The sequence below is a fragment of the Leptonychotes weddellii genome, chromosome 1 (assembly GCF_054177405.1).
Source record: "Leptonychotes weddellii isolate Sample4059 chromosome 1, ASM5417740v2, whole genome shotgun sequence".
Classification (NCBI taxonomy): Eukaryota; Metazoa; Chordata; class Mammalia; order Carnivora; family Phocidae; genus Leptonychotes; species Leptonychotes weddellii.
This window is the reverse complement of record NC_138369.1, coordinates 185,087,927-185,107,192: the sequence shown is the minus strand read 5'-3', so window position 1 is coordinate 185,107,192 and position 19,266 is coordinate 185,087,927. Positions and strand designations below refer to the sequence as shown.

Sequence of the window (19,266 nt, the reverse complement as noted above, 5' to 3'; positions counted from 1 at the left end):
ACACGTACCAGGGGCCAGTAGTAAATTAGTGCCAGAAGCTCAACTCCCCCATTGGCTACTCACATGTGATGATTTGCATAGATTTTATACATTTTGGATTAAGTGCCTTCTGGTTGTGCTCACTGTTTATTGAAATAGTAATGGCTATTAAGTTTAACAGTAGCAGTTTCTCAGATCCTAAGGATATTGAGTGAAAAGCCCTCCTCTCTTATTTATTAAATGCTATATCCACAATATTTTTCCCCCATCAGAAGCTAGAAACAGGTGGTTTCCAAGATATATATTTTGACATACTTCATCATTTGGATCTAAAATGAATGTCTAAATGTTTCTGGTTGAGTAGAAGCCCCTTTTAATTATATTAAAAGGTAGAGATTAGCAGCAGGACCAATCACTTCCCATAAATACAGTGCTTTTATTCTATAGATAGTTGATTTATTTCAGGAGGATGGTTTAACTCATAGTATTTGTACACTGATGGTGTTATGAGTCGAGTTAAAATAGAGTAATAGCTTAAACTCCTCCACTATTCTATAGGGTTTTTATATTTGGTTCTGCTAATGTGTCTGGTATATACTCTGTTAAGGCCTGCATTGTGTTCCTCCAAATTCATATGTTGAAGCTCTAACCTTCAATATGACTGTATTTGGAGAAAGGCCCTTTGAGGAGATAATTAGGGTTAAATGAGAGTGATGGTTAATTTTATGTCAACTTTACTGGCTAAAGAATGCCCAGATAGGTGGTAAAACATTATTTCTATGTTTGAAACTGTTTCTGGAAGAGATTAGCATTTGAATTGGTGAACTGTCTAAAGCAGATGGCCCTCTCCAGTGTGGGTGGTCATCATCCAATCTGTTGAGGGCCCAAATAGAACAAAAGGGCAGATGAGGGTGAATTTACCCTCTGTTAGAGCTGAGACATCCATCTCCAGCCCTCGGACATTGACAGTCCTGGTCCTTGGGCTTTTGGACTCAATTTGGGACTTAGATCATCAGCCCCTGTTTCTCAGGCCTTTGAACTTGAACTGTATTCTACCACAGGCTTTCCTGGTTCTCCAGCTTGCAGACAGCAAACTCTAGGACTACCTGGCCTCCACAACCACATGAACCAATTCCTATACTAAGTCTTCTTCTTTGGAGAACCCTAACTAATACAATGAAGTCCTGAGCCTGGGGCCCTACTTCAAGAGTATTCCTTTCCTTATAAGAAGAGGTAAAGACACCAGGGATGTGTGCACGCAGACAAAAGGCCACATGAGAACACGGTGAGAAGATCCATATGCAAGCCAAGGAGAGAGCTCTCAGGAGAAACCAAACCTGCCGACACCTTGATCTTGGACTTCCAGCCTCCAGAACGGTGAGAAATAAATGTTTGCTGTTGATGCTCCCCCATCTGTGGTATTTTGTTATGGCAGCCCTGGCAGACTACTAAATCCTCTAAGGAAGTTAAGTATTGGGCCAGTTTGAAATCCAAGGACTCAGGAAATGCTCCAAAAGATCAAAGCCACACCATGCAAGTACTTAATCCCTATCCCATTGAAAACATCTTTCCCCTTTGGTAATTTGCATCTGAATAATAAAAAAAAGTGCTGGAAATGGAATTACCAAAGTGACTGTATGTAAAAGCTGAGAAAAATAAGGAAGTTTTTCTTCCTTAGGTGGGTGAATGCACCCTGGTACCATCTGCCACATAGGCTTTCCTGGGGCCCCTCCAGTTAATGATGAGTTACACTGATTTGGTAGAGCAAGTGTTACATAAATGACCAGCAAAGAGATTCCTAGCATATGTGAAGAAAATATGAAAAAGCACAAGGAGATGTCTTTTTTTGTTTGTTTTAAGAAGAGGATGAGTGCTTGGGTGGCTCAGTCATTTAAGTGTCCAACTCTTGATTTTGGCTCAGGTCACCATCTCAGGGTCGTTAGATGGAGCCCTGCGTCTGGCTCCATGCTGGGCGTGTAACCTGCTTAAGAGTCTCTCCCTTTGCCCACTGCCCCTCCCCCTACCTAAAAAAAATAAAAAGAGGAAACACAAATGACAAATTTTTATGGAGATGCCTTGTTAAGTAAATAAAGGGTCCTATTAGTACAGAAAGAGATGAGCATATTGCAGTTATTGTGGTAGGAGCAGTCAGGATGCAGTTATCCATGCGACACGAGAACGTTTTGCAGAAACCAGAAGTCGAGCGTGCTAAGCCACCTTGCTGATCCACTCTTCATGCTTCAGGAGCTCTCACTAATTAGCCTCATGACACTGCTGTGAGGGAAGTGAACTTCTCTGCCCTCATTTTCCTTACTGGACCACTTTCCACTGGACAGAGCTGAGCAAATTGACCCGTGTTGAGCTCCCATTATGGCTACTCTGCAGCTGTGGCATCCAGCTAGCTTTTTTTTCCCCCTAGAGTGTCTATCGGATACTGCAAATTGCAAAGTTGGTCCATTTACCTGTGGCTCTGGGCAGATCTGGTCCTATTTCCAAAACAGCATCGTCACTTGATATTTAAGAAGCGACCAGAATTCTTATTTTTACTTGCAATTTCAAGGTTTTTTCTTTTTTTTTCCCTTTTCCCAAATCTCCTTGGGCTATAAAATTAATCTTAGTCAAAACATGCTTTTAAGAGAAGAGGACTCAAAGTAGGACAACAACTTGTTCTTTTTGAAATTGCTTATAATTTAACATAGTATAACCTTTGAAGGGGAAATGTGATCTGTTCAGAGCATCACAGTGGTATTTAAGGAGGCTCTATGTCTGAAAGCCCCATCTCAGAGAAGGCAGGTATTTGGTTTCAAATGATCAAAACAGCCCTGTACTCTTCTTGGAGTTATTTTGACATCTAAATAATAGTTCTGGCATTTCTTTCAGAGTGCAAATCAATAACATTGACTTAGTGCATTCTTTCCTCTTATTTTCTTTCCTTACTCTTTTATAACCTTAGATCAAGTATTAATAATTACTTTAAGCCTTTGCTTAGGTTTGGTACTTTGCCACTTAGTGATGCAGGAGGTAGTTCCCCATCCTCTCCCTTTACCAGTTGCCTAGTTTTTCCAGAATATTCTCTTTCTGAGACGAAGACAACATCTTCAAAAGCAGATAAGTGGTTGCCTTTGCCATGTTTCTTTTTCCTCTTTTCTAGTACACACAGTATTGGAGCACATACATCTCTCTCCTTTTCTTCTTCTTTTTTTAAGATTTATTTATTTTAGAGAGAGAGAGCACAAGCAGGGGGAGGGGCAGGGAAGAGGGAGAGAGAGAATCCCAGACTCCCTGCTGAGCACAGAGCCTGACATGGGGCTTGATCTCACAACCTGAGATTGTGACCTGAGATGAAACCAAGAGTCAGATGCTTAACTGACTGAGCCACCCAGGAGCCCCTCTCTCCTAGTCTTCTCACACTCTGCTATTATTAATTGCCCTGGTTTCTCACCAGTGTTTCTGAATGCTTGTCTGCCAGTGGCCTACCTCAGAATCACTGGCGCTTGTTGAAGCTGCCATTCTTGGGCTTCACCCCACACCTAAAAACCCCGAATCTCTGGGGATGAGGACCTAGAAGGTGCAGTTTTTTTCTTTAAAAATAAAAAAAAATTAAAAAAAAATTTTTAGTAGACTCCACACCCAATGTGGGGCTTGAACTTATGACTCCGAGATCAAGAGTCCCACACTCCCCAGACCGAGCCAGCTAGGCACCCCTAGAAAGTGTAGTTTTAACAAGCACCCAGGGATGCTTTCAGCATTAATACCCAAGGAGCATGACCTTACACCTTGCTGGTTTTCCAACTGTCTTCTCTCCATTCCAGTTAGACTCCCATTAGTTATTGAATTCTTATATGCTAACTTTTAATTATGGCTGTTATTATAGTTTCAAAAATGCACCAGCTCCAACATCCTCATGATTTGACTTTGAAACTCTGCAGAACATGGGAGACAGTATGGTGTGGGAGGGGGCTGAGGGGGCGGGTGAGGAGCAGAGAGACGTGGAAGGCGTTAGAGAGGTTTTGAGGTCCTTCAAACCTGGGTTTGATTTCCAATTCTGCTGCCGAACTAGCTAAATGACCTTGGTTGATTTGACCTTGTGAAACTCAGATTTCCTAGCTCTTGGGGGATGGTAATTTGTCAGGCAGGGCTGTTAAGGAGGACAAAATGAAACCACAGATGTAGTGCTAGGAGGTATGACTGTGTGGTAGCTTTTGTTGATCTTTAGTTTATTCCTTTTATCTTCTCCGTTCTTGTTCTTCTGTCTTTGGTTGTCTTAGCTCCTTATCATTGTCCTTATTATCTCCTTGGATATGATGTTTACCTTCTTAAATTCTCTTTTGCATTTTCTTTTTAAGATACTGCTCTCTAAGATGATTTCAGCTTATTCAAACCTTTTATTCTTTTTAAACTTTTTTTTTTCTTAAGTAGGCTCCATGCCCGGTGTGGAGCCCAACACGGGGCTTGAACTCATGACCCTGAAACCAAGACCTGAGCTGAAACCAAGAGTCAGACACTTAACCAACTGAGCTACCCAGGCACCCCCAAACCTTTTATTTTGAGGTACAGTCTAGAAATTTCTCAGGCTGACAGTCTGTGGTAGATACCTGCTCTTTGGTCTGCTCAGCACCCCTCCCTCCTGTATCAGCACTTCTCTTCACCTTCAGGGTCCTGCCATTCCTCCCCCATCATGGCTGGTTAGGGGAGGCCGGCTGGTGGGACAGGCACCTGACTTGGGCGTGCCACTCGGGGCACCATGTCCTTCCCACGGTGGGATTGGTCTCAGGAGCAGTCATGTGACACAAGCAGGGCCAATCAGTGTGATTTTCTGTAGTTTTCTGGGTGGGACTTACAGGGAAGGCTTGCTTTGCTTTTGGAGGCCCAAGTCTCCTGGAGCTTTGAGATTCCTTTAGGCTGCTAACACTTGCTTGAGGGTGGGGAGTAGGAGTGGGGGAAGAAGGCAGTGTCTGTTGCCTCCTGAGGCGTACTCCCACTCTTGCTTGTAGGGAAACACCTTTCTGATCTCTTTTGGAGGGGGACCCTCTGTGGAGATGCTGGGTGCTGGCTCCTCAGGACTTACGACTTTTTTAATTGTCTGTATTCCATACCTCTTCTCTTTTCCAAGTCATGTACACAGTCAATGTGGTCGAGTTTGGGGAAGCATCTAGGCAGAGGCATTTGTCATACCTGGAATCGCCATTCCCCCCATCCCTTAGGTTCTGTTGGTGAGATTGACCCATCAGATCCAACCCTTTTATCTAATACAGTAGACTCTTTCCCAGGGACCCCCACAATCTCCCTATCCCTACCTTATATTGATTCCCCTTACTTGGCCCTATTCTACCTGCCCCCAGGCTCAACAGATATCCAAGTAATTTCTGGGAGGCTTCTGGCCCCCATGATACTTGGTGGATGACATGTGTGTGTTGCTGGGCCATCTATCTCTACAGGCCTCATTCATACCCTAGCCAGGACTTTTGCTATACATATTCTTAGAATCATGAAGAAGTGTGTACATATATCATTGAAGTATGGGAATAGTTAATAATACAGGAGTCAGTAGTGGATGCAAGTTCAATAATACAATTCTATTTAATCGGTGAAAACTTCAGTGGGGTGTGGTGGAAATAGGAGGAGGTGGGAGTCAGGGTATATATATAATATTTTTGCCTCTGCCTTTGGGTAGATGTGAAGTTTGGACTAGTCAGGAAGACCCGTCTTCCCACACTTTTCTCATTGACAAAACAAAGGATTTGTTTTACATAAACCTCCCAACTCTATGAATGACTCTGTGACAAAGGTTTTTTTTTTTTTTCAAAGATTTTATTTATTAGAGAGAGAAAGTGGGAGAGAGCAAGTGAGGATGGGGGAAGGGCAGAGGGAGAAACAGACTCCCTGCTGAGCAGAGAGCCCAATGTGGGGCTCGATCCCAGGACCCCAGGATCATGACCTGAGGTGAAAGCAGACACTTAACTGACTGAGCACCCCCCCCCCCCCCACTCCATGACACAGGTTTTAAATGGAAATTTAGTGTCACATGGCAGTGGACTTTGAGCTGTGAGCACAGGGCCCATAGTGTTGAAGGGCAGGGTTCTGGGTCTAGAGGGGTTGACTCAGAGGATGGGAGAAAGTCAAGTGGATGAATCTCTGAATCTCCATCCTCCTGCTATAAGAAGACCAGCTCTGATCTCACCAATCTTATATATTGAAGACCTATATGTAATTTTATTCATTAAAATTGCACTGCTGCTAAAAAAAATGCTGGAACCTGGAACCCCCCTCCTGCTCCATTTATTCAAGCAAGTACCACCATTTTTATCTTGGTCTAGCTTGGTATAACCAGACTTACCTTTCAGGACTCCCCAAATGAACTCTCTACATCAATCAGGCAGATAATCTCACAGTCTTTTAAATATGTCATGCCCATTCCCATTTACATGGGAAGTTTACATGTTAACAATGATCTAGCCTTGGAAAATAGGAAATTGCCAAGTGCAAGAATATTTTAGTTTCTCAAGTTACTGAAATTAGTCTCACTTAGCAATATAGTGTGTAGTTGGGCTAATGAGACAAGTGAGGCCACACTGCTGGCTGGAGGGCCATAGGAGTAAAGTAGTTGATAGCTTTGAATCTTTGATGTCTCTGATGTAACACCTCTGGGGACAGGGGCAGCAAGTCATGAGCTTCACTTCTAATGAGATGAGCAGGGGCAAGGCATCTCCTGTCCTGAGCTGTGGCCATAGGGCTACTGTGGGGTGCACCTGGCTGATTCATAAGATTTGATCAGATGAAATCATTTCTTTGAATGGTCGCCTGGAGAAGGGGGGCAGCAAAAGCATTAGGAGTCACTGACGTGCTCACTGTTCACTCTGCTTAGGATTCCCTCCTGGAACACATGGGCTAGAGGCTTGACATCTACCCTCTGGGTCTCTGGGGGCCAGGACAGTGGGTACAGGACAGGCTTTATTCTTCACATTCATCTACAACACCACCCTGCAGGTGTGTGGATTTATCAGGAATTAGTGGAAGGATTGGGGTTTAATTAAGATAAATCACAAGATAAAAGGGCAGGGATAATAAAAACTTTCTATATAAAATATAGCCTTTTTTTTTTTTAAGTTGAAAGGCAAAGTTACCATGAAGTTCAACATGCCCCAGTTCCTGGTATAGCATCTCTGGCCTAAAGTTTCTTTTCTCATATCATTCTGTTTTTGGCATCAAGATTATGTTAGCATAAAAAGTAAGTTGTACTGTTTTCTCTTTTCCTAGTATCTGAAAAAATTTATGAGATACTAGAATCCCTCTTCCTTGAATGTTTGATAAAACTTATCTACAAAAACATTTCTATATGAGAAATTATTGTTATTATTTTTACTTTTGCATGTACTTAAAATTTTCCGTAATAAAAAGTGGAGGGAATAGTATAATAAACCCCATGTATTTAGTCAGCTGAGAAAGATTTTAAATTAGAGATTAAATTTTGTAAATGGTATAGGACCATTCAGGTTCTATATCTTCCATAGTCATTTTTGACAACTAATATTTTTTCTAGGTAACTAGCTATTTCAATTAAGTTCTTAGATTATTGGCAAAAATTGTTCATAATTTTCTCTTTTTAATTTGTGCATCTATATTTCTGTTTCCATTTTTCATTCTTAATCCTTTTTATTTGTGCCTCTCTCTTTTCTTCAATCAGACTTACAGAGGTTTACCAATATTTATTTCAGAGTCATTTGAGTCTACTTTTGTCTTGCTGTTCCTTTGTTTCAGTGTCTGGACTGAGCTGCATCCCAGGACTGGAACTGAGGGTGGGCGAGGAGAGACTTTCAAGATTTATTTATTTTTATTTATTTGACAGAGAGAGACAGTGAGAGAGGGAACACAAGCAGGCAGAGTGGGAGAGGGAGAAGCAGGCTTCCCGCTGAGCAGGGAGCCCGATGTGGGCCTCGATCCCAGGACCCTGGGATATGACCTGAGCCGAAGGCAGACGCTTAACGACTGAGCCACCCAGGCGCCCGAGGAGAGACTTTCAAGACCAAGCTAAAGAAGGTCACTTTCAGGAGGATAGTATATATTAAAAGCCATGCCATTGAGAAAGACAACAATAATAATAATTTTAATGCTAATATAGGTATAATTATTGTGTGTGGAGGACTAGGTTAGGTATTTTACACACGTTGACTCATTTAAGCAAGATTTCCATTATTAACTTCATTTTCAGATGAGGAAACAGGCTCTGTGTGATTAAGTAATTTTCTCAAAATCATATAGTTTACTGATGGCATTTGACTTCAAATGTGTTTCTCCTATTACCTCATTAGCTATGAACAGCGGGAAAACTGGGTGGGTTTCTGGAGATCTTGAAAGCCTGGGACATGAGACATGAAAAGCCAACGGGATAAACAAAGGTTCAGCTTGTCACCTACTTCCTTGGCCATTCTGGCCCACATGATGAGTTCCATTTTAAATGACTTGATCTTTATTTTATTCTGGGAACTCCAGGGAGAAAAAAACTTATCTGATAAAAAGATGCAAATGGAAATAAATGCCTTTTTTCAATACAAGGGAAAAGTATTTCTTCAGAAATGAATTTTTAGTATGAAAAATTTGGGCAAATACTATTAAAAATTAAAGTACAGTGTTAATGTTTGCCAAAAAACTGAGCTGACCTAGAAGTTTTCTTTTTTTTTAAGTTTTTCACAGCAAAAATATAAAGATGATAATTTGGCTTTTATTATTGTTTTGCTTCAGTACTTTTCAAAGAAAACTAATATTTAGTATCTCTGAGGAAACAGGTAAGGAGATAATTGGTAACAAAATCAACTTAACAGAATATCTCTAAAATAAAGACTATTATAGAAACACTACATAAACTATAAAAAATGACTATACTTCCTTTACAAAGAAAGCATATATATTCAGAAACTTAAGCATAAAAATCATCTCACCTTTTAAAGTATATTGGAAAGACTTTATCTGCTAACACTTTTATCTCCTTATAAAATATTTGCTTTCTTTGAGCAATGTAGCAATGAAGAAGCGTGTCATGTAAACTCTGTCCATAATGTCTGGAAACATAGGTGAATGAATATACTGTTGTCAAAGACATCTTTAACCTGTTAAAAATAAAAATAATATTAGCTATATCCAGATTTTGTGGACATCCTGTATTATAATATTTTTGAGTATTGGAATATATCTATGAGATGGCCTGTTAGTTTCTTAAACTCACATTTCTTTTTTCCTTTACATCCTTGGTATCACTGCCCAGAGCACCCTCTCTCTGAGACTTCCTCTTTCTGCTTCTTACTCTCCCATACCTCAGTAGCTGCTGCTGATGTGTTTACTCTAGATGGTTCCACCCTCCCTCCATGATTGGGCCATTGAGAGATAAGCTGGGCCAATCAGTTCTGGGCACATGGAATTGAGTCTCTGAAATTCCAAGTACCAAGGGACATGTGAAATCCAAGAGTCATGAAGTGGCCACATTTGTTCTTTAGAGCTGAGGGGTGGCCCTTTTCCACCCTGTGAGAAGAGAAGCGAATAAAGTTCTAAAGAGAGTGAACAATTATGTATTTGGACAAAGAGAAGCAGAAATGTGAGGCAGAAAGAAATGGTGGAAGTCCTTCACGAGGCCTCATTATCCTCAGACTCCATGAAGTATTCTGGAATCCATCTGACAAATTTCCTTTTCTCACTAAGGTAGCACAGATTGGTTTCTGTTACTGTTATGCAAAGAGCCTTGACTAAAACAATCTCTACTGCTCCAGAGCTAGCATTCAAGGTTGTTATGGTCTTGGAGCAAAGGCTTCTGCTAAGAAAATTGCTGGAAGAAAGAAACAAAAACAAAAGCCTAATCTATGATGAGCATTTATGGAAAGAAGAGGGCCAGTAAATATACATGTTCTGAAAGTGGGAAGTGGGATGTTTTCCTGTTCCATTTTAGAAAGACTGAAACTTGTTCCACTAGAAATCAGAAGAATAGATCACCAAAATGAGCATGAGGCCACAAACCAGCCTTTTGTTGAAAGGGTTGCTCTCAGCTTATTTATGACAGTTACAAAAATAATTAACCATGGTGCATATACAATTACTACCTCTTATGGAACAACATTGATCTATGCAGTCCTAGAATCTCATATCAAGTCATCCATGTGTTCATTGTGTTTGAGTACACCTTCAGGAAGCGTCAAGAAGGAACACGGTGGATACTTAGGTTTCTGATTTGTTTGTGTGAAAAGAACTCTATTATTTCTTTTTAAACTCCCTTTCCTTCTTCCTTTCTTAGTGTTTAGTCCTGTTCTAATAGAACATTTTGCTATGATGGAAGTATTCCATATCTGTGCTCTTCAATATGGTAGCAACTAACCACATGTGGCAACTGAGCCCTTGAAATGTGTGGTTAGCTTGACTGAAGAGCTAAATTTTAAATTTTATTTCGTTTTAATTAGTTGAAAATTAAATTTAAATAGCTACATGTCACTAGTGATACTGAATTGGACAGTGCAGATTTAGTCTGTCAATCCATTCTAAAGTTTTCGCTTCTGGATCTAAGACATCATTTGTGATTTTATAGTGGTTTGGATTACCCATCTGATTTCCCTAACTCTCACATTTCCCACTTCAAAACGATCAGTGGCTCAAAGAGGCAGACTGTATCCTTTCAATCAAATTTGTTTTGTTTTTTGGATGGGTTCCTCTCCCCCAATTCTAGTTTATTCTAGATGGGAGTTCTGTGGTTGGGTGTGGGTGAATTGTGGCTTTCTACTATATTGTTGGCATTCATGAAACAGGCTGGATGCTGAGGGCAGTCAAATGCAAGCTGGGAGGAAAGGTATTTGCTTATCTTTCAGCTTGTTTGAAGACCAAACCACAGCCATGTTGGGAGAAAGTAGCTTGGTGAGATAGAACCAGCGCACTCTAGGGAGACTTCATCTCGGCTCACCACAAAACCTCAATGTTAATACACCTTTCTATTCTTTATGAACTTTAATGATAGACTTTCCTGGGTCTCAGTTGCTGTAAAGCGGTTGCTTGAACTGCGGAGTAGTATATTTATTACATGTAATTATTTCCGTAGTTGCTGTAGTGTTTTAAATAAACTGAGAGCGAACCTTTCTGCAAGAAGCGGGTCAACAGCTTTGTGTTCCTTGTAGGTTACCTCTTGGTTCTTGGTAGGATGGGTTCCAGTCTTCCTGTATCAAGTTCAAGCATGCTGGATCCAGAGTGGGGGTCTTTTGAGATACAACTGAATACACTGATTCAAATGACAAAAACTGCAGACTGGTTGCAGAGAAGGGCCCATCTAACAGAGACAGACAAGAGCGTCTTTTCTGCTGTGTCTCATCAGGTTTCTTTATCAGCAACTTAATTGCTACCTGATTTCCTTCCTTAGTGCCCTGCTGAGAAGCAGCCCTGGTCTCAGCAGCTGGGTCATTTTGTTTTGTGTCCAGATCTCGTCCAACTCTATGGCTGTAACTATTCACAGGCTCTGTAAAGTCAGTCAATATGCATATGTTGTCAGCAGAAAAACTTTTTTTCCCCCAACTTTCCTGAAAAGGTATGGGAAAGCATTTCTCTTCCCACTTTGACCATCTGATTCTCGAAATGCCAGAGGTTGGAGGTGTAGGGTGGGTTACCTACTGGTGCAGTGAGTGGTGAATCCACCTCTCTAGAGGGCTAGAGCTCAGAAGCAGGAGAGCAAGCAGGTTGAAATTTGCAACAACTTCCTGCTATTATCCCAGCAGGTATCCCATTGTCAAGAGAATCCAGAAAGACTGGACTGCCCTTCCTGACTAATGAGCATCTGTGTGATACTCATTACTCTTGTCCTTGCATCTCACATGGCCACAGCTTTGAGGAACGCTGGGTAAGGTCCGTGAACCAGGCAGGTGCGCCCAGAGTCCTCTGCCTGTGAATTTCACCTCAGCCCAACCTCTTATGGTGAGCCAGGAGCAAGCAGCCACTGGACTGGACTCCAGGTTTTCCCTGAAGCTCCCTCTGCTAAGCAGCATCTTTACCCTGGCTGATTCATCAAGGTGAAGATGAGCACTCAAGGGGATGCCCATTCTCTCCCTTCACCTCCTATTGACTTTAAACATCCCTTCACTTACTCATTCAATAGTTACTGATCTGGCACCAACTACAGACCTGCAGTCTTCACTGGGGATACAGCCATGAAAGAGACTTGCACAACCTGTTTCCTCCTAATCCACAGAACAGCTTCCAGACACATTTCCTTCCTTAAAAGCTCTCTCTAGGCTTTCTGTTCCATCTATGCCCCAGCGACATCAGGAAAATCATGATATTTCATATGTGTTTTTCTACTTAAGTCCTCCTTTTGGATGCAAAGTGAACATAATGTGACAAAAATAGGACCAAAGAGGCTGGAGTTAGTAACATAAAAAACCTTTATTATTTACTTATTTATTTATTTTTTTAGAGAGGGGGAGGGGAAAGGGGCAGAGAGAGAGGCAGACTGTATCCTTTCAATCAAATTTGATTTTGTTTTTTGGATGGGTTCCTCTCCCCCAATTCTAGTTTATTTTAGATGGGAGTTCTGTGGTTGGGTGTGGGTGAATTGTGGCTTTCTACTATATTGTTGGCATTCATGAAACAGGCTGGATGCTGAGGGCAGTCAAATGCAAGCAGGCTCCATGCTCAGCCCTCGACCCCACCACCTTGAGATCATGATCTGAGCCAAAATCAAGAGTCGGATGCTTAACTGACTGAGCCACCCAGGTGCCCCCCACCTTTTTTTTCCCCACAGAAACCTTTATAGCACAAGATAATTTACAGGAGTTTTTTTCTGTTTTCCTGCTTCCAGTGTCCAAGGTGAGAGCAGGGCTTTGTGTCCAGGAGACCTGGAGCTGCCCTTGCTCACATGGCGGAGGCAACAGAGGCAGAGGCATTCTGCTTTCCAAAGTATGTGGTCCCATTAAGAGAGGGTGGGAGACAGAAATGGAAATGCTGGGACTCCCTGAATGATGCCCTGAGGCTGGGAAGTAGCTGCAGTTCTTGTGTGTAGGCTGGAGGCCATTCCATAAAGTCCCTAGAGAAAAGGGGGCCTCTGATGGGTCTGGACTATATGAGGGCTGAGGTGTGTGAATATTGGGATATGTAAGGATTTGGTGTGTGGGCTGGGGTATGTAAGGATTGGGTATATGAGGGCTGGGGTGTGTTAGGGTAGGGGTGTGTGAGGTTTGGGGTGTGTTAGGGCTGGGGTGTGTGAGGTTTGGGCTGTGTGAGGGTTGGTATGTTAGGGTTGGGGTGTGTGAGGTTTGGCGTTTGTGAGGGCTGGGGTGTGTGAGGATAAGATTTTGTGATCTCTTGGGCCTTGTGGTGGGGACCAGGTATTGTGTGTGGAGGGCACTGAACAGAAAGGGGGGCTTTAGAAGCCACTGAGACTGACCCCTGACCCAAGCTTCAGATGTGACATCACAATACTGTAAGTAAACCCTTCTCTGGCAAGTGCAGAATCATTCACAGCCGACAGGTAGAAGCAACCCTGTGTCCACTGACGGCTGACTGGGTAAACACGATGTGATATATCTATGCAATGGAACATTATTGAGCCCTAAAAGGAAGGAAATCCTGAGGCATGCTACAACATGGATGAACCCTAAAGACATTGCACTTGGTGAAACAAGCCCGACCCCAAAAGACGAACACTGTATGATTGCACTGATATGCTGTCCCTATAGTAGTCTAGCCCATAGAGAGAAGGTAGAGTGGTGGGTGCTGTGGGCTGCAGGAGGGGGATGGGGTTAGTGTTTTACAGGGACAACTTTCAGTTTGGGAAGATGGAAAAGTCTGGAGATGGTTGGTGGTGATGTTTGCACAACAAAGGGAATGTACCGAATGCCACTGAATTGTACACTTAAAAATGGTTAAGATGGTAAATGTTTTGTTATGCGTGTTTTAGCACAATTTAAAAAAATTGAAAGGACAACAAAATGGGCCTAACCTGGTACAGCTTTTACCAGTGGAAGGAGAAACCTGAAATTAACCTCCTGAAGAGTAAGCTGGAGCAAGAAAGAGGGAGGCTAAGTTATCTCACAGAGCATCAAGTTAGAGCAAATTTCTGGTGTATTGAAATGGAAGAAATATCATCCCAAATCTCATCTAAGTGGGTTGTGTACTGGGCGGCCCCAGTCCCTGGGCCCAAGCTTGTATATGTGTTTTGTGTTCCTTGAACAAGATGGACATTCGTTTCTCTCTCCCAGAGCTGTGAGGAGCAGTGAAGTGCTGGAAGCTTGGTGAGGTCTCCCTGGGACCAGCTGGTGGGGTGGATCTCCATTCTCTCCAGCCTCGTGATTTATCTCGGATGCTAACACTTGTGGAGCACACTCTCTGCTCTGCTTAGCGTCCCCCCAGGGGGAGATGCCCCCAAATCCTCTAACGGGAGGAGAAACCCAGTCACATGGGTGCAGCACTGGGGTAGGGGGAGCGTCAACCCGCTTCAGCACAACTGAACAGAGCCGAGTGCCCACCTCCCGAATGCCCTGTAGAGACAGCGCATGGCTCCAGGCGGTGCAGCAGGAAGAAGTAAAGGGTTTCCTCCTGAGAGAGCCCCAAATGCAGCTGTAGGTTGAGCTTCACCACAAACTTCGTTCTCCCAGGGTCACGGCACTAAGCTTTGGGGGGGGGGGTTGGATTGGCACACCAGCCAGGCCAAGCCCTTTTGTTCCCCGCGGCAACAGGAAAGGGTGCACTCGGAGGGCAGAGTGCTGGGCAGCACCGAGTGCGGGGCCTTCCGCTGCACCATTCCCTCCCCTCCTTGCTCTCTGCCCCCAAGGCCACCTGCGGAAATCAGGTCTTCGAATTGCGGGGAATCTGAAGCCTGCGGGCAGCCCCACACTGTGGGGCTCCGCTTGCCCCTCCTGGTGGCCAAGTCAGAAGCAGCCTTGGGTTGGAGTCGTGGACCTGACCTCTTGCTGCCACAGTGGGCCTGGCCTTTGAGATCCAGTGTCTCCATGTGTGCGGCTGGGGTCGTATTCCAGAGTCACTTCAAGGTGAGCTGCTCGCCTTCAAAGTCCTTTGATACTTTGGCTTAAGCTGCTCTCCCATTTGAGGCACAGATTCAAGTAACAGCTGGAGCCCTTTGTTTATAGCTCTCTCATCTCACATTTCTGGGTGGATTTCTTTTTGGAGATAATGTTCTAAGAATCACCTTTGAAATGAGAATTTATCAGCTGAGGGACTGTTCTCTTTGAATTGTCAGAATAAGAATAAAAGTAACTCCCTGAAGTGCAGTTTCCTAGGCCCACCACAAAGATGGGCATGAACCCCAGCATCCCCGGGACTATTCTTTTTGGTTTTTATTTTTTATTTAGATATTTTTTTTTTCTAAGATTTTATTTATTTATTTGACAGAAAGAGAGACAGCGAGAGAGGGAACACAAGCAGGGGGAGTGAGAGAGGGAGAAGCAGGCCTCCTGCTGAGCAGGGAGCCTGATGCGGGGCTCAATCCCAGGACCCTGGGATCATGACCTGAGCCGAAGGCAGACGCTTAACGACTGAGCCACCCAGGCGCCCTATTTAGATATTTTTTGATGTCAGTATCGACACACAATGTTGCATCAGTTTCAAGTGTACAGCAGAGTGATTTGATACGTCTATGGTTATGCTGTGCTCACTCCAAGCGCAGTTTCCGTCTGTCACCGTGCAGTGTGGTTATAGTGCCATTGCCCATGGTCCCCGTGCTGTGCCTTTCATCCCCGTGACTTATTCATTCTATAACCGGAAGCCCATACCTCCAACTCCCCTGCACCCATTTCACCCATCCCCCCATTCCCCTTCCCTCTGGCAGCCATCAGTTTGTATTCAGTATTTATAGTCTGATTCTGCTGTTTGTTTATTCATTTTTTTTTTAGATTCCACATATGAGTGAAATCATATGGTATTTGTCTTTCTCAGTCTGACTTATTTCATTTAGCATAATACCCTGTAGGACCATCTGTGTTGTCGCAAATGGCAAGATCCCACCCTTTTTTATGGCTGTGTAATATTCCATTATGTGTGTGTGTGTGTGTGTGTGTGTGTGTGTGTGTGTGTATACCACATCTTCCTTTTCCATCTGTTGATTGACGGATATGTAGATTGCTTCTATATTTTGGCTCTTGTAAATAATGCTGCAATAAACACAGGGGTGCATATATCATTTTGAATTTGTGTTTTTGCTTTCTTTGGGTAAATACCTGGTAGTGGATTATTGGCTCATATGATATTTCCATGTTTAATATTTTGAAGAACCTCCATACTCTTTCCCACAGTGGCTGCACCAATTTACATTTGTACCAACAGTGTATGAGGGTTCCTTTTCCCCCGTATCCTGACCAACACTTGTTATTTCTTGTCTTTTTGATTTTAGCCATTCTGACATGTGTGAAGTGGTATCTCATTGTGGTTTTGATTTGCATTTCCTTGATGATGAGTGATGTTGAACATCTCTTTATGTGTCTCTCAGCCATCTGTATGTCTTTGTTGGAAAAATGTCTACTCAGTTTCTCTGCCCATTTTTTAATCAGATTGTGTTTTTGGTGTTGAGTTGTATAAGCTACTTATATATTTTGAATATTAACCCCTTATTGGATATATCATTTGCAAATATCGTTTCCCATTCAGTAGTTTGCCTTTTTTGTTGTTGTTGTTGGGTTTCCTTTGCTGTGCAACAAAATCAATACCAAGAAATTGGTAGCTTTTCTATACACTAATAATGAAGTAGCAGAAAGAGAAATTAAAAAGACAATTCCACTTATAATTGCATCAAAAAGAATAAAATACCTAGGAATAAACTAAACCAAGGAGGTGAAAGTCCTGTACTCTGAAAACTGATGAAAGAAATTGAAGATGACACAAATAAATGGAAAAATATTCCATGCTCATGGATTGGGAGAACCAATACTGTTAAAATGTCCACACTATCCAATGCAATCTACAGATTTGATACAGTCCCTATCAGAATGCCAACACCATTCTTCACAGAATGTAGAGGAAATAATACTAAAATTTTATGTACCACAAAAAACCCCAAATGGCCAAAATGATCTTGAGAATGAACAACAAAGCTGGAGGTATCACAGTCCCAGATATCAGGATATAATACAAAGCTGTAGGAATCAAAACAGTATGGTACTGCCACAATAATAGACACATAGATCAATGGACTCGAACAGAGAGCCGAGAAATAGACCCACGTTTATATGGTCAATCAGTCTTTGGCAAAGGAGGGAAGAATATACAAGGAGGAAAAGATAGTCTGTTCAATAAATGCTGCTGGAGAAAGTGGACAGCAAAATGCAAAAGAATGAAACTGGACCACTTTCTTACACTATACACAAAAGTAAAACTCAGAATGGATTAAAGACCTACATGTGAGACCTGAAACCACAGAAATCTTAGAAGATCACACAGGCGATATTTTCTCCGACATTGGCCATGGCAACATTTTTCTAGACATGTCTTCTATGGCAAGGGAAACAAGAGCAAAAATAAACTGTTGGGACTATGCTTTATTTCATTTTCCTCAAAGAATAACACAGCGGTTGTCACCTGCTTCTTCCGTGTCCCTACTGAGCAGCCAACTGGTCCCCCTGTACTCTTGGCTCTGCCACTTCCTGCTGACTATGTCTCTGGGAGTCTTAGCTCCATCATCTGTAAAGTGGGTATAATAGTTCAGGGTTGCTGACACTTTGAGTGTCCATATGTGAAAGTACTTTATTGATTTACAAATGCTATGGAAAGGGACAGTACTTTTCTGCTAAGAAGTCTGTGAGCGAATGGGCCATTTGGCCCTCTCTGGACTCACTGCCTGGGAGTGGGGAAAAAAGTCTTGATCATGCTGCCATTTTAAAACGTTTTAAACCAAGACCATTTCTCTCTCCTCCTCTTGGCTCTCTCCTCCCTGCCACTTTTGTCCAGGAGGTCATGAAGATTACTTTTCATTTCTTTTTCTCTTTCCTGGTAGCCCAGCCTCTCTCTTTAGAGAGGCTCTCAGAGTTGTTTCCCCTTGAATTTCTGCTTTTTACCATTGTGTTTACAACAAGAGTCAACTGCAGGTAATGCTTGGAGCCAGTGAAAGTATTAGAAAGACGCATAGTTCTTGTCTTCTGACCCACAGAGACTGAGGTCAGTGTTAAGGCAGGAATTTTTTTTTTTTCCCCCGGAGGAGGTCATCAACCAGGAGGATGAAGAACCACAGAGAGTGGGCTGAGCTCGGGGCTGGCGTGGGCAGCTGGTAAACTCACTTCCTGAGAACGCTCTGCAATCCTGATTCGGCTCTGCCCCTACACTCCTGAATCTCTCTTTACATCCAGCCGGGGCTGGATTGTGTTCCTAGGCCTACAGGGAAGTTAATATCTGTTCTATGGTTTGTTTAAAATTTGAATCTGATTGTGAGATTCAAGCCAGTAGTGGCTTTTGGGGAGGAGAGGCGAAAGTTATCCAAATATTGTGACATGGGCAACATTTCTGTTGATTTTAATGAACTTTGTACAGTTTTCTGAGGCTCTTGGCAGCTTGGTGCTGGCCTGATTCTTTGTGTAATATGAGGCTGCCACAGATTTGGCCACATAGTACTTAGGAGTGTGGTTCATCAACTGTGAACCTGGACATGCATGTTCTGGATTTTATTGCCAACCAACCGTCTTGAGGGAATGATTAGCTCACCAATGTAACATTTCTCCCTGACCCTTGGTATTCCAGCTAGTTCTTATTGAAATTACCATGTGACAACTCTTGGTGGTGTCCCTTGGTGGAGAAGACAGAGGGACATTGTATGAAAATTGCCTTCGTACTTGGCATTTTGGCTGGCTATCTCAGGAGGGTCACTGTTGTACAGAGTGATCTGCTCTGTCAAGTGTGGAAGGGAAAAAAGGAGGAGCTTCTAGCTCTCCTACAGGATGTCAGATTGTTAGAAGCAGAGCTGGTGAAAGAGAAGACACTGGGGAAATCCAGCAAGCCAAGAGCATTGTATGGTGTGTGGACATGAGGGGAAATGGAAGTCCCACTGTTTAGGTGAAATCAAAGGCTTCGAATAATCATAGAATCACAGCAAGTTGCAAAAAAGTATATATATGCAGGGAATTCCCATATACCTGTCACCCCTGTACCATCTTGCATAACTGTGGCATGGTGACAAAACTAGGAAATGAAGCATAGTGCTTTTGAAACAGGGGACACATTGAAATAAATCATAGCACTATTGTAAAGATAGTGTTGACAATTTTTTGAACCCCTACTATGTGCCAGTCAGGGGACAGAGCAGCTGGAGTGTAAACAAATCAGTCTTGGGTCCTC

At 42.7% G+C, this 19,266-nt stretch overlaps 1 protein-coding gene across 1 annotated transcript in view; it reads left to right on the top strand.

Moving 5' to 3' along the window:
• SETD4 (SET domain containing 4) overlaps positions 1-1,523 on the top strand; it is a 48,080-nt gene extending 46,557 nt beyond the window's left edge. Inside the window, exon 14 of the mRNA XM_081799731.1 lies at positions 1,041-1,523. Coding sequence (XP_081655857.1) covers positions 1,041-1,123 — 83 coding nt within the window. The 3' untranslated portion in view covers positions 1,124-1,523. The remainder of the gene's footprint in view (positions 1-1,040) is intronic.
• The last annotated feature ends 17,743 nt before the right edge of the window (positions 1,524-19,266 follow it).